The sequence below is a fragment of the Ctenopharyngodon idella genome, chromosome 5, assembly GCF_019924925.1.
Source record: "Ctenopharyngodon idella isolate HZGC_01 chromosome 5, HZGC01, whole genome shotgun sequence".
Lineage (NCBI taxonomy): Eukaryota > Metazoa > Chordata > Actinopteri > Cypriniformes > Xenocyprididae > Ctenopharyngodon > Ctenopharyngodon idella.
In genome coordinates this window covers 32,306,846-32,321,009 of record NC_067224.1, presented here as the reverse complement: position 1 = coordinate 32,321,009, position 14,164 = coordinate 32,306,846, and the positions used below count along the sequence as shown (strand labels likewise).

The window sequence follows — 14,164 nt, the reverse complement described above, 5'->3', positions numbered from 1 at the left end:
GAGAACAATTAAATGTAGCACTCCCATAATGTTTGCAAATGTTTGATAAAATGGAATGTTCCCTTAACGTTAACATAACCAAGTTAAAATGTTTTTTTAAACATTTTAAAAAAAAACTGGATGTTTTGAACACCCTGAGAATATTCAGAAGTAACGTTTTCTTCAATTAATGGGAACGTTAGCAAAATGTTTTTAGAACATATTTTTGTTAGCTGGGTCTGATGGCTGAGGTTGTTGTTAGTGACATGGTTCCACAGGGATTTCCTGTCAGTACAGACATCTTGTCATCTATTCAGTCAAGCACATGCCCATATGAACCTCAACATTAATGCAGCCATTGGTCAGTACAGAAAAAAAAAAAAAAAAAAACAATCTTTATTTTCTACCCCACTTGCAATTTTTTAAGCATAAAAATTATAAATTTAGTTTGCCGGTGGAGTAAGAAAAATAAACTTCAATCTTAAGAAACAATAAATTTTCTGAAAGGAAGTCTTATCTTATGAATAGAAATATCCGATATATATCTGTATATAAATATCTCATGACTCAACATGTTTGTGCAAACTTGAAACCTATATTGCAATCTATAAAAGTTGACTTGTTGACAAAAGCTTGTCGGGAAAAAAACATTTCTGTCTCTCTCACATACACACACTGTTTTGGAACTCCAAATGAAATTTCAAGCCATTCTGGTGCACCAGCGCAGTAAAGGTTATTAAATCCCGCCCATGTGGTGTGTGACATTAACTGATTGGCCCTCGTCCCACTCCCAGCAGGTAGCTCTGCCGACTCAGCTTCCAAGAAATGAGTTCGGAAGTCTTTTCACTGTTTCCTCTCTCCCTGTCTGCCACTCTCTCTCTCTCTCTCTCTCTCTCTCTCTCTCTCTCTCTCTCACTTCCTCAAGTGCACGCTCTGTCAAAATGACACACTCCCCACTGGTATGAAGTCAAGCGGAAATCCCAATCAAGCAGAGAAACTAACTCACTCTCAGCATCCCATACAGGTCAAGGTCATTTCCAATAGCAGCGTCTAATGGAAGTAGTTTTTGCATCCCTAGTGCCAAAGGTGAAATTCCTTAGAGAAAGAACAGACAACATTACAAATACTTCTTTTTTATTGTGTGTGAAATAAGCAGTTCCATAACTACAGACATTTTACAGGTATCTAATTTATTTGATAGCTGATCTCATACTTTTTCTTCCCCTCTTTGTCTTGGCTTCTTCTGCCTTTCCTTTAGTTGTCCTTCTCTCTTCACCAACAAGCAATGTTGTCAAAAAAGGTATTTGCAGATAAAAGTTGGATGCTGTTAGACTTAACTGAAAAACTTAAAGCACTGTTTATTTAATTTGTATCTTTGTTCTGTTTTATTTATTGGAGCTGTTGCTTATAATTTGTTTATTTGTTCTTATTTTATTACTGAAGACTCATTTGTCTTCAATAATGTTTGAACTTTATATTAGTTAGGCTAGTAGTTTTTGCTGGGGAATTTCACCAATATTTAAAATTCTGGTAGCTTTTTTATTAGAATACAATGTTACATGGGTCAAAACAACAACAAAACTTTTTAATTTATTTATTTAGTGATTGATTTATTGATTTATATATTTTTTGATGGGGCCAGTAAAAATTTTGGCAGGGCAAGTAAAAGTTTGAACCACCCTGATATACACTATATTGCCAACAGTTTTGGGACGCATGCCTTTACGTGCACATGAACCTTAATGACATCCCATTCTTAATCCGTAGTGTTTAATATGGAGTTGGCCCACCCTTTGCAGCTATAACAGCTTCAACTCTTCTGGGAAGGCTTTCCACAAGGTTTAGGAGTGTGTTTATGGGAATTTTTGACCATTCTTCTAGAAGCGCATTTGTGAGGTCAGGCACTGATGTTGGCGAGAAGGCCTGGCTCACAGTCTCCGCTCTAATTCATCCCAAAGGTGTTCTATCAGTTGAGGTCAGGACTCTGTGCAGGCCAGTCAAGTTCCTCCACACCAAACTCGCTCATCCATGTTTTTATGGACCTTGCTTTGTGCACTGGAGCGCAGTCATGTTGGAACAGGAAGGGGCCATCTCCAAACTGTTCCCACAAAGTTGGGAGCATGAAATTGTCCAAAATGTTCCTTTCACTGGAACTAAAGGGCCAAGCCCAACCCCTGAAAAACAACCCCACACCATAATCCCCCCTCCACCAAACTTTACACTTGGCACAATGCAGTCAGGCAAGTACCATTCTCCTGGCAACCGCCAAAACCAGACTCGTCCATCAGATTGCCAGTCAGACAAGCGTGATTCGTCACTCCAGAGAACACGTCTCCACTGCTCTAGAGTCCAGTGGCGGCGTGCTTTACACCACTGCATCCGACGCTTTGCATTGCACTTGGTGATGTAAGGCTTGGATGCAACTGCTCGGCCATGGAAACCCATTCCATGAAGCTCTCTATGCAATGTTCTTGAGCTAATCTGAAGGCCACATAAAGTTTGGAGGTCTGTAGCTATTGTCTCTGCAGAAAGTTGGCGACTTCTGCGCACTGTGCGCCTCAGCATGCGCTGACCCGCTCTGTGATTTTACGTGGCCTACCACTTCATGGCTGAGTTGCTGTTGTTCCCAATTGCTTCCACTTTGTTATGATACCACTAACAGCTGACCGTGGAATATTTAGTAGTGAGGAAATTTCACGAATGCACAGGTGGCAACCTATCACAGTACCACGCTTGAATTCACTGAGCTCCTAAAAGCGACCCATTTTTTCACAAATATTTGTAGAAGCAGTCTGCATGCCTAGGTGCTTAATTTTATACACCTGAATTCAATGATTTGGATTGTTTAAACACATTGTTCCTAACTCAAAAATATGCATTACATCCATTTTGAAATGATAAAAAAAAGTAGAAGCTTTATTTGTCATTGACCAACTGTCAACTTGTAGGCTGATTGACATTACTCAGATGCACTTTTTATTTTTTAGGTTTTTAAGCAGTCTTTGACAGGCAACCTTACAGGCCTATGTTTTCCTTCCTGTTTTGCTCTTGCTGTTGTCTACCCCCAAAATCTCACATTTATATATATATATATATATAAGCTGGTATATATTGAGCTTGTCAATCCATCTTGATGGATAATGCAGAGGAAACTCTGACCAATAAAAGGACAGCTTTACTCATATGTGACTTGCATAAACACATTTTGGTACGCTTTGAAATGTTGCCTTGTGAAAGCAAACCGAACCAAGAAGAAAATGCAACATTGTAACAAATTAACTCCCTGTTTTGGAACAAAGCAAACAATCTACAGGTCTGAAAAGCCCTTAGTAATACAAGTGCACTGGATTCTCGAGTATTGCTGAGTAAATACTTTTGATGACTGTCATAAAAAAAATGGAGATGTCACTTGTAGTTATTTTCTCTCTATGAAACATACTCTCTAGTTTTCTCTCTCTATATGCTGGCACCTTTAATCACTTGCAAGCCAAGGGAGAGATCAGTAAGGAATGTCATTAAGTGCTGAGTATGGCAGCTTTGTCAACTTTAAGCCCAGTACTATGGGCACTATGCAGATTCTTCTTAACAAAATGGAAATTAGACATAGACGCAAGACAGGATTAAAGCAGATGTCTGGATTCAGTTCTTAATCCTGAATTTGAAGTCTGACCCCCTTGTTGGGGGTTATTTTAATATTTTTTTCTGCTGCATTCAGCTGCAGCTCTTAAATTTTTCACTGAAATGTTTATGCACAGAGAACAATGGCTATGCAGTATATCTTAAATATTTCAATGCACTTTGCACTTGAGCAATAAGAAAGATTAAAATTTCATTCTTGCAGACTCTTTTTGTCCTGTAAGGAATGCTGACACAAAACGTGAATTAAAAAAGTAATTTTAGTTCGATTTTGACATCTTGACTTTTTGCACAAATGGAGCAAAAGTGGAGCAGGTTTAAGTGAGTTGTTGTCATGGGGCAAACAAAACTTCAAAATGTTTGTCATAAATGCAGTAATGCACACAGCTATGTGTGCTTAAGACATTCATAAACACGTGACTCTGAATTGACACTTCCTCATAGGTGTTAGGCTATTAGTAGAGCTGTATAAGTGGGTGTTATATAGGCATGTTTTTCTTCTAAAGATGCTAAATTATTGTCCGTAATTCAAATATTTCTCACAGTCCAACTCTTCAGGACCACAGACAAATTTATTTGACATTTGATTTTTTTTAAAGTTACAAATGCACATATCAACCACGATTTTTAATCTTCTTCTTTACTCATTAGTTGGATTGCCAAAAGTTAAGACATTTTTTACAAAACTGGATAAAATGGAAAATACTTGTAATATACTGGATATAAAAATGCTATATAATGTATTAAAATAATTGTGTGCCTATTGCATACTGTCACCACTATGGCAGGAAGAAGATAAAGAAGGTGCAGAGATTTCCAAAACAAAGGTTTTTAATCCAAGAACAAAAACAGAGTAATCCAAACGCAGTCACACATTCAACAACCGAAATTGAAGGGTGAAAAAAGAGGAACTTAAATACTCAGAGATAATAAACTCAATGACAAGCAGCTGTAAGATTATCAGTGTCCGTAGAAACTAATGATTGGTGGGAAACTAAGAGAACGTTACTGAGAAAAGAAAAAAAAATGAAAAGTCCATGAAAATGAAACTTATCTAAACAGAACCATGACACATACTGCTTCACTTGCTACTATTACTATACTGTGTAGTATGTAGTAATCAGCTTTGCCACAATAGTATTTCATTCTCTAAATGTCGGAATCAGAGATATTTATATTTTGGAAATCTACAGAAAGAATAGAGGTCCTTGTCGAGATCTTGAGGCATGCGTTCTTATTTATTCTGTCTCACATAAACACACGGGAAGAGTGCATTAATATTTAGTGTGGCCTTTGGATACTGACAACCACTGCTAATTATACAGAAGGTCACGTCACGCAGTCAGGAGCTGTTTCAAGACACGACAGGTTAAAGTGGTATCCAAGGACTAAGGAAAGTGCAGAGGGAAAAGCAAGTTTTCTATAGCGTTTAAGGTTTATTATTGATTTGTTTTTCTTGAATCTGGTAATGTTAAGAGTGACATAAATGAGAAACCCTGGAGGCGGAATGGCCAACTGGTGTGGAGCATTTGACAAGTAGCCTTATTCTGTATTCACTACTGGCCATGTCTTGTCCCTCGACTTTTTTTTGCTTTTATTTTGTTTGGTCTTGAGCTGTCCTTGGTTCTAAACAGCTGCATGCATACCAAATACAGTGCATCTCTGGTCAGAGGGCATTCATTTCAATGCTCTTGAAGTTCTGGCCGCAGTATTAAATCTTTAGAAAGCTGCCTTAATACTGTACCTTATGTTTTCCTAGTTAAATTAAATATAAAATATTAAATTAATATAAAATCAAAAAGCAATATCTTAACTTAAATTTGCCACATGTTGTTTACTGGTTAAGAAATGCCACCGTTGTCTTTGGGACACAATGTTGAGACTTCTGTTTATGTGCAGAACTTTCTAATAAAAAAGAAAAAAAATTGAAAACATTGGAAATGTGCATTTAATATCAATTGCAAAGCAGTAAAAGAATAGTGTTTAGCCTTGATAAGCCCAGATTTGAAAATTATAAGCTGACTATAAATGTATAAATATATGCAAAGAAGACAAGACTAATCACAATTTAGTATGCAAATGTAAGACCAATCATAATCGTTTTTTAATACTGACTCCATTTACATGCACCCTCATAATGCGATTATAATGAGATTTAGGCAATACAGCGATCAATCTTTTCCTCACGTAAATATGATACTTTGATCAAATTGATGCAATTAAGCTCATAATCATAGTAAATATGTGACATATGCCAATTTTAATTGCAATAAACAGGCATGTAATCGCCTCTATTCCACTTGACCAAAGTGCACATGTGCTTGTGACACATACAGATGAGCGGTAAAGAAGGCATCACATTTTTTAGGTGCTGTGAAACTAAGTTCATGTTGACAACGTTGCACGACATGAATATAATGCAGTATATTGATGGTCGAAAATATCGAAATGAAGACATTTTAGGCATGCCACTGAAAAAATGCAGTCTGTGAAATGTGTTTTGCATTCATCTGTCAACAATGTTTCTTTGAGAACTCTTCATTACACTGTGCCTCGTTTACAAACAATCTGCTGAACAAACATATAATCCTCCAACGTGATCCATGATGCCACTTGTTCCTGATGCTGGTATCCTTCTAAAATCTCTACAGAAATTAGCAAATGAGCTGTTTAAATAGGACGCGTTAAAGCAATGTTCCTTTATGCTTCAATTTACTCTTCCATTTGTTCTCCTCAAGTGCGTGGATACATAAAAACATGAACGGCATCTGTATACTGTATCCAGTGTCAGTGATTATATTTTGTTCTGTTTGCTTTTGACGCAGTGCTCGCATCCGGTGTAGGCAAGTGTCATCCGTTAAGCAAGTGTACGCATGTAGGCGGGGCCTATGGTGTGATGATGTAAAACTATTCGTCTTGTTCTAGAGACAGATGTATTTATGCAAAAGCATTTGCTCGTGTGATATCACAAATCCTACAATATCCAAATGATTCGTTTTTGGAGCTTGATTAAATAAATGCTTTGTTTATAATGAGGAGGACATTTTAAGCTATGAAACTTGCGGTACAAAGACCTCATATATGTAAAAAGATCACGGTAAATTTGATTTCTCATGTCATGACCCATTTAAAACAGTGGCCAGTAACACACTTACTGCATGTGAGTTCATCCTTTATTCTGTGCATATATTGATCTGTGAATAATGGCGGTCAAAAATAACCACAATTTTTAGTGAATAATCAAAATTGTGAAAATTGCATGTAAATGGAAGTGAAGAGTTAAGTTTGCATCTTGTAAACATCTTACGGCTATTAAGTCCTTACTCTAATTATTGGAAATTATCACAATATTGGTCCACAAGTAAAGTCAATGTTAATCAATGGGAGATTTCCAAATTTAATCAAATTTCGTAAGGTAGATTCACATTTATTGTGCTCCTTGAATTCATTCTAAATAATAAATGCCTACGTATAATTTGAAAAGTAATAAATTCTCCTTTGAATATTTTATTTCAATATTCAATATTTTTTAATATTTCTAAATATTATATATATGGCTTATATATTCTTATATGGCGTCTTATAACACCACTCAAATGCATGTTGCTGCAGAAAAGGCAGCAGCAACCACTGCGCCAAAATTTATTCTGGTTGAGTACCATCTGAATAATATTTTTAAAGTACAAAAACAGAATGTTTGAATGGATTTGGGGCTAAATTTATTGCTGTAATAAAGCAAATGTATATTTCCTCATTTAACAGATGCTATAGCCCAAAGCGACTTACAAATAGATGAGTAATTTAACACGAGTAGCCTAAGTAAAATAGAGAGCCATGATGCTGATTAACTCTGACAAGGTAGTTTAAAGTTTTAGCTACTTCAACACACTCAAGCTCTTCAGCAAGACTAAAGGTTTGTAATCTGCACACGTGGACAGAGCTGTCATGTCCTTTTCCTGTAGTACATCTCATACAGTCTTTATGCTTCCACCATCGTTCCTTGTTTTCCTTTAGCCTACAAGAGATGGACAGATCAGCGTAATGTTCGTGCGAATGAGTGGAGCTCTCTCGGTTCAGTCCAGGACTTAACTTCAATAATGAATACTAAGTCTTTCAGCAGAAATGATTCATGTCCATCTCAAGTTTTAAAAAACCCAGACTAAAATGTGCCAATGTGAACCATTCAGACTGAGGACATTTGGAATTAGAAATAAAATAAGGTAACACATTATTTTAAGGTGACAGTTACACATTACTACATGTACTTACTATAGTAATAACTGTAAATTATGCATAATTACATGTAACTAACCCTAACCACAAATTCTATAGTAAGTACTGTAGTTAATTAATATTACTCAGAACTTATTTGAGTAAGTACAATGTAACTACGTCACCTTAAAATAAAGTGTAACCATAAATAATTCTAAGAGTCATTTCATGCGAAGTTGCAGTTTTAAAAAGTAATCAAGTATTCATCGCGACTTTTCAGAAGAACAACGCGCTATATTTCCTTTTTAAAACCCTGTAGGCCCGGATGATGACTGTAAGGATTTTGAAAGGCCATGAGCTCTGTTCCAAACTGTAGCATATGATCTATGGAACCTCATAAATGACTTATTTGAAACACAGCGACAAATAGGCAGCAACGCTCTTAATGGTCACTCATGCACACTATACAAATAGCTTTTGTAAAGTGGACAAGAGACTAATAATGCTCAGAGCTGATTCCAGTAGTTTGGTGTTAACACATCAGCTCAATGCTCTAATAAACAAAACATATGAAGCACACAAGCAAATATGCATTTCTCCTGACACGTCTGTTATCTTGAATGTATTTTTTTCACAAAGCTCCTTGCAGTGCATTCTGGGAACATAGAGTACGTACAATATGTAAAATGTAAATATAAAGTATGAAGGGCATTATAAAATGTATGAGTTAGTAAGAAAGAGCGAGTCAGATGCTAGTAAAGGTCAAGGTAGGAAACTTGACCTGCACTACTGTTCAAAAGTTTGAGTCAATTTATTTATTTATTTATTTATAAATACTTTTATTCACTAAGGGTGAATTAAATTGATCGAAAGTGACAGTAAAGATGATTATCATGTTACAAAAGATTTCTATTTCAAATAAAATGCTCTTCTTTTTTGAACTTTTTAAAAAAAATATTAAGCAGCAAATCAAAGACTTGAGTAATGGCTGCTGAAAATTCAGCTTTGCCATCACAGGAATAAATGATATTTTAAAATATATTAAAATAGAAAACAGTTTTTAAATTGGCCCCACACTTTTGAATGGTAGTCTATGTGCACACTGAGTAAATGAATCCAGTTGCTTTTTTCTACATCAATTTCTCCTCTTTAAAAAAGTTGTTGTTTATGGTAAACACTTCATTATAATGTAATTTTAATTAGGCTGGACTGATTGTTGATTCCTCAGTGTTTATAATTTAGCAGTTAATGTGCTAATGAGAAATAACTGATTTAAAATTGGTGCCAGGACTTTAGTCTGCATCTTAAAGTGTGATAATTGGCTATTTTTTTTTAATGGAAAACATTAGAAAAGGTGTTATGGTCCTGTGATTGATCTTTGAAAAAGTCTCTCAATGCATTTAAATCCCTCTTTTTTTCCCTTGCAGTATGAGTTCAAGGCAAAAAGTGTGAAGAAGAAGAAAGTGAGCATAGGGGTCTCTGTAGACGGGGTCAAAGTGGTGCTACGCAAGAAACCCAAGGCAGGTGTCATCAGCCTTATGTGATGTGTATATCATTATTCTGTATCAGAATTACAGTCCTAGAAATGAGAAGTTTATATTTTTGTCATATTCATAATGAGCATCTTCATTAGAGTCTCTGACATTTGCCTTGTTTTGACCTCTAGAGGAAAGAGTGGACGTGGGACGAGAGCAAGATGCTGGTTATGCACGACCCCATATACAGGTGAGACACAGAAAATGTAACAAGATAAATTTTATTTCGTCCTTATGTATTAATGTTAAGCCTATGTTTTATTCTTTTTCTCCTCTGTTTCCTCTAAGGATCTTCTATGTATCCCATGATTCTCAGGATCTGAAGATTTTCAGCTACATTGCTCGTGATGGATCCAGCAATTCGTTTAGATGCAATGTGTTCAAGTCCAAAAAGAAGGTAGAGCAGTCGCCTTTCACCAAGAAAGAAAAGAAATGGTCTTCTGTTACTCTCTTTCTCTGTCTCTTTCTCTGCCCCAGACCAAGGATTAAGATCATGCATGTCATTTTTTTCAGTCCGTCTTGTCCTTGAGCGAGTGATGACTTTTGTAGAGGGCCTTAACCTTGATATTCTTCACCTGTTTGTCTCTGCTTTTCTTCTCATTCTTTACCCTTTGTTTTTTTCGTAGAACTGTAGTAGCAAATCCACTAGAATGACAGTATGAACAATAACACAAAGCACAAGAAAACGATTTTATATGATAAAATCAAGAAAAGCTATCCTGCAATACAGTGAAAAAATATTAAAGGAAAAAAAACTATATAAAAACATATTTTTATAAATATTTTTGGTCGTTGTATTGTAGGAATATATATAAGATATATATTCTGTATGTCTTGTACATATAAGATTCTCTAAATGTCTCTAAATCTCTATTTTTTCACCTCTCTCCCCTCTCAGAGTCAGGCCATGCGGATAGTGCGGACGGTCGGTCAGGCGTTTGAGGTGTGCCATAAGCTGAGTCTGCAGCACGCTGAGCAGAATGCAGATGAGCAGCCAGACGGCCCTGCAGACGGCCAAAGCGATCAGTCTGGAGAAGAGCCCAGCCCTGAAGGTGAGACCATGCCATCGCATCAGAGAATTATTGCCTTAAAACCCATGTCATAATCAAATCTGTGGAGCTACAAGTACAGCATTTCAGTGATATATGTCATGTGATGTTTGAATGTGTCAGCCATTGTTGTATAACTAGTTTCATCATATTCTTAAAATGCTGCTGTTGTTTACAGGTCGTCAACTGACAGGGATGGAGCAGGGAATGGATGATATCACTGGAATGGAGTCTCATTCTACAAAGCTCAGTGAGCAGGCTATGGATGACATTCTTCAAAGCCTGTCAGAGCTTAACATGGTGAAACCTGGACAAACCCATCAGGTGAGAGTGATCTGGAGTATGAGCGCGACTGAGTGTTTTTAGTAGAAGACAAGCTCTTGCATCATTTCTCCCCACAGACGTCTGTCGAGTATCGCTCGTCAGCTGGAAATTAAGGCTATTTTTAAATAAAGAGGAAACCCTTTTCACCTCCTCTGTCTTCTGTTTTTTACCCCTTTACCTTGTTCCTCCTTCGGGGTATTCAGTTATACTGTTTGTGATGCCCCATGCTTGCATGCTGTTTTCAAAATCTTCATCTGACTTTAACCACTTATCATTGTCTCATTGTCTGAACAGCCTCAGTGAGACAGGGATTTCAGGTGCTGGAGTGAAATTAGCTAGCAATGCACAATTATCCTCTATTATTTAAGTTGAAAACCCACTCATTCTGCAAATCTCAGCTGAGTGAGCAGTTTCACAAACTCATAGAAATCATGCTGTTAGGTCAGGATAAAAAGATTTTATACCTCCTTCATTAAGGTTTTCTTCATTAAGGGCATTGTGACTTTATCCTCCCCATCTGCATGCGGTGTCCACTGGTGTTTTAAAATGAGGCAAGGTCCTCATTTATGTCCCTGTGTGTCCCCACAATTTTCCTGGTTAAGTTAACATTACATAAAAAGAGAGACCAAATACAATTATCTTTTGTATTTTTACACTATGTAATGTTCTGTTTATTAAAACCAAGTATAAATTTCATCAAGTTAGTGTCTTTATGCATTTTTACATTTATTCCAAAAAAATAACTAAAGGCAGTAACAATTTAAACAATATATATTATTTGTGAACTAATGTTCAGCTTTTCTTTTTAATAGTCAACTTATTTTCAGCAGTCATCAAGCTTGTACACACTGGTCAGGGGTCACAGACACGAAGATGTACCTTTAATACTATTCTGATCATGTGTTCAGGCCATTTCAAGTTTGATTTTGACAAGACATAAAGCAGTGATATCTAAGTGACAGTTGTTTACTTACTTTTTAACGCCATCACTGTCTTTATTCAGGCCGATTCGACGAGAACGTGCGCAAAAACAAGAGGCGGGATTTATCGCACAAACCAATCATGCCCAACCATAACCGATCATATCCAATCATAGTGCGATGGAGGCACTGCCTCCTCTCACGTGACTTTACCCCATTCAATAGAGCCCACTAAACCCACCGCACGCTTTAGGGGCTCTATTGATTTTCTATGAGGCACGAGAGACGCGGACTCCCCGCTGTAACTTCACCTGCGGGTGTCGCTGTTTGACAGTGTTTCTTTAGAAAAAGTGACTTTTATACTTTTAACGTCAAATTTTGTAATATTTGCGTTATTTATTTTTGTAATATCAAGGGGCCTCAATTTTTTGAGGAGGCACTGCATTTATTTTAGGCATTTATTTAAAAAAAAAAATATTATTATTACAACAAATATTACCATGATATATAAATACTTTTTAAACTATACTATAATATATTGTTATTATTTTTTGTTAGTATTATTTATTTTTTATTTGTACATTACTACAGTAATGAGATTTGGGAGTAGGGGATATTTAATTGTTATTAAAAACAAAAAACAAAAAACAAAACTGGCCATTCAAGATTAGGATGGCTGCAGGTCCTGTTCATAAGTTCATACATCAAGGATTATTAAACAAGGTCAAACTTATATATTAAATAAAGTCAAAAAAAAAAAAAAAATGGTTTAATGTTTAATATCACTCTGCCGTTCATTGCAGAAATTTCCAATGCAGACAGCCTGAAAGCAGATAATGCATTCATTCATTTTACATGTATTCATTTAGCAGCAGTCCATTCATAATGCATTCATGTGTTCGTTGTCTAGCAAACATCAAAGATCCAGTGGTGTTCCATTAGCTTTGTAGCTGACGTTCATGACAAATGGATCTACTGGAGGATAAAAGAAGACAGAATGGGAACATTCATTGTTTTTTTTGTTTTTTTTTCTTTTCTTTTGAAAATGTAGTATTTAACTGGAATCACTTTGCCATCCTGCTTATGGAAGATATTTCTTTGTGCACAATGGAGATAACTGACATGAAAAGTCTGTTTCATATTGGTAGTTTTTCTTACTTTTGCAGATGTCCTGCTACCTCCATCCTCTGTCTCTCCTCACTCTGATATACCCCTAAAATTAAACCTCCAGCACCTTCTAGTGGTTAACATTAGATGGTGCACAGAAAAAGTAATTGTGTTATTTCCTTAGCTGCTTTCAAATTGACTTGTAATGTAATGTCTGTAATTTAAATCTTCTGTCTTTAAATGTATAAAGGTTTGTGTGAGGGTAAGGTTCAGGGGTGATGACAGAAAAAATCATTAGGTGAGAAAGCAGAGAGTGTTTTGGTGTTCAAATCCCTAGAGCTATGTTTCTGTCTCAGTCCCTGTTATGACAGACAGGGTAAAGCTACTTAGAGAAAATTACTTTCTGTGTGTGTGTGTGTGTGTGTGTGTGTGTGTGTGTGTGTGTGTTTGCCTGGTAAACCCTACATTATGGGGACCAAATGTCCAACGACAGTAATACCAGCCTTTTTTGACCTTATGGAGACTTTGTTTTTTGGTCCCCCAACCCATCCCCCCCGGGTTTGCTTCTGTGGATCCACATATTAAAGTGTCATTATTAATTCATATTAATTCTGTCATTAATTACTCACCCTCATGTCATTCCACACCCGTAAGACCTTTGTTCATCTTCGGAACACAAATTCTGATATTTTTGATAAAATCCAATGGCTCAGTAAGGCCTGCATTGCCAGCAAGATAATTAACACTTTCAGATGCCCAGAAAGCTACTAAAAACATATTTAAAACAGTTCATGTGACTACAGTGGTTCAACTTTAATGTTATGAAGTGATGAGAATACTTTTTATGCACCATAAAAGCAAAATAACGACTTTATTCAACAATATCTAGTGATGGGCGAAATGAAGCTTTGTGAAGCATCGAGGCTTTCCCCTCAAGCGTATCGTAAAAAGGTTCATTACTCAAAGCTTTTCAACATGGTGCACATTAATGACATCTTGTGGTCAAAAGGTGGAAAAAACTGCCTTTGCGTCCCAGACAACCCAGCTATTTTTGGACTGCTTCATGTAATAAATCAGTTTGTGCTATGAAAAGCGTATAAAACAATGTAAATTATTAATATACATAAAAAAGTCTTTCACGTGTCATTTTGCTTACACAATTTGAATAAATGAGTCTGAATACATTTTTTTTTTGGGGGGGGGGGGGGGGGGGGGGGGCATATATTATCAAAATAAATGATTGTCATAGAATGAAGTATGAACTGGGAATAAAATACAATACAAACTGAACACATGTAAATATTTATTCGTATTATGACATATTCTTTTGCTAAAAAGCAAATGACACTTCACATCTGCGCAAGGGTTCACGTTATGTGAATCAGAATACGAAGCAGTCACG

At 36.3% G+C, this 14,164-nt stretch overlaps 1 protein-coding gene across 1 annotated transcript in view; it reads left to right on the top strand.

Moving 5' to 3' along the window:
• The window catches only part of si:dkey-34e4.1 (carboxyl-terminal PDZ ligand of neuronal nitric oxide synthase protein), a 49,957-nt gene that overhangs the window by 17,810 nt on the left and 17,983 nt on the right, over positions 1 to 14,164 (top strand). Inside the window, exons 3-7 of the mRNA XM_051895251.1 lie at positions 9,255 to 9,347; positions 9,494 to 9,552; positions 9,651 to 9,759; positions 10,261 to 10,414; positions 10,590 to 10,735. Of these exons, the coding sequence (XP_051751211.1) occupies positions 9,255 to 9,347; positions 9,494 to 9,552; positions 9,651 to 9,759; positions 10,261 to 10,414; positions 10,590 to 10,735 (561 nt within the window). The remainder of the gene's footprint in view (positions 1 to 9,254; positions 9,348 to 9,493; positions 9,553 to 9,650; positions 9,760 to 10,260; positions 10,415 to 10,589; positions 10,736 to 14,164) is intronic.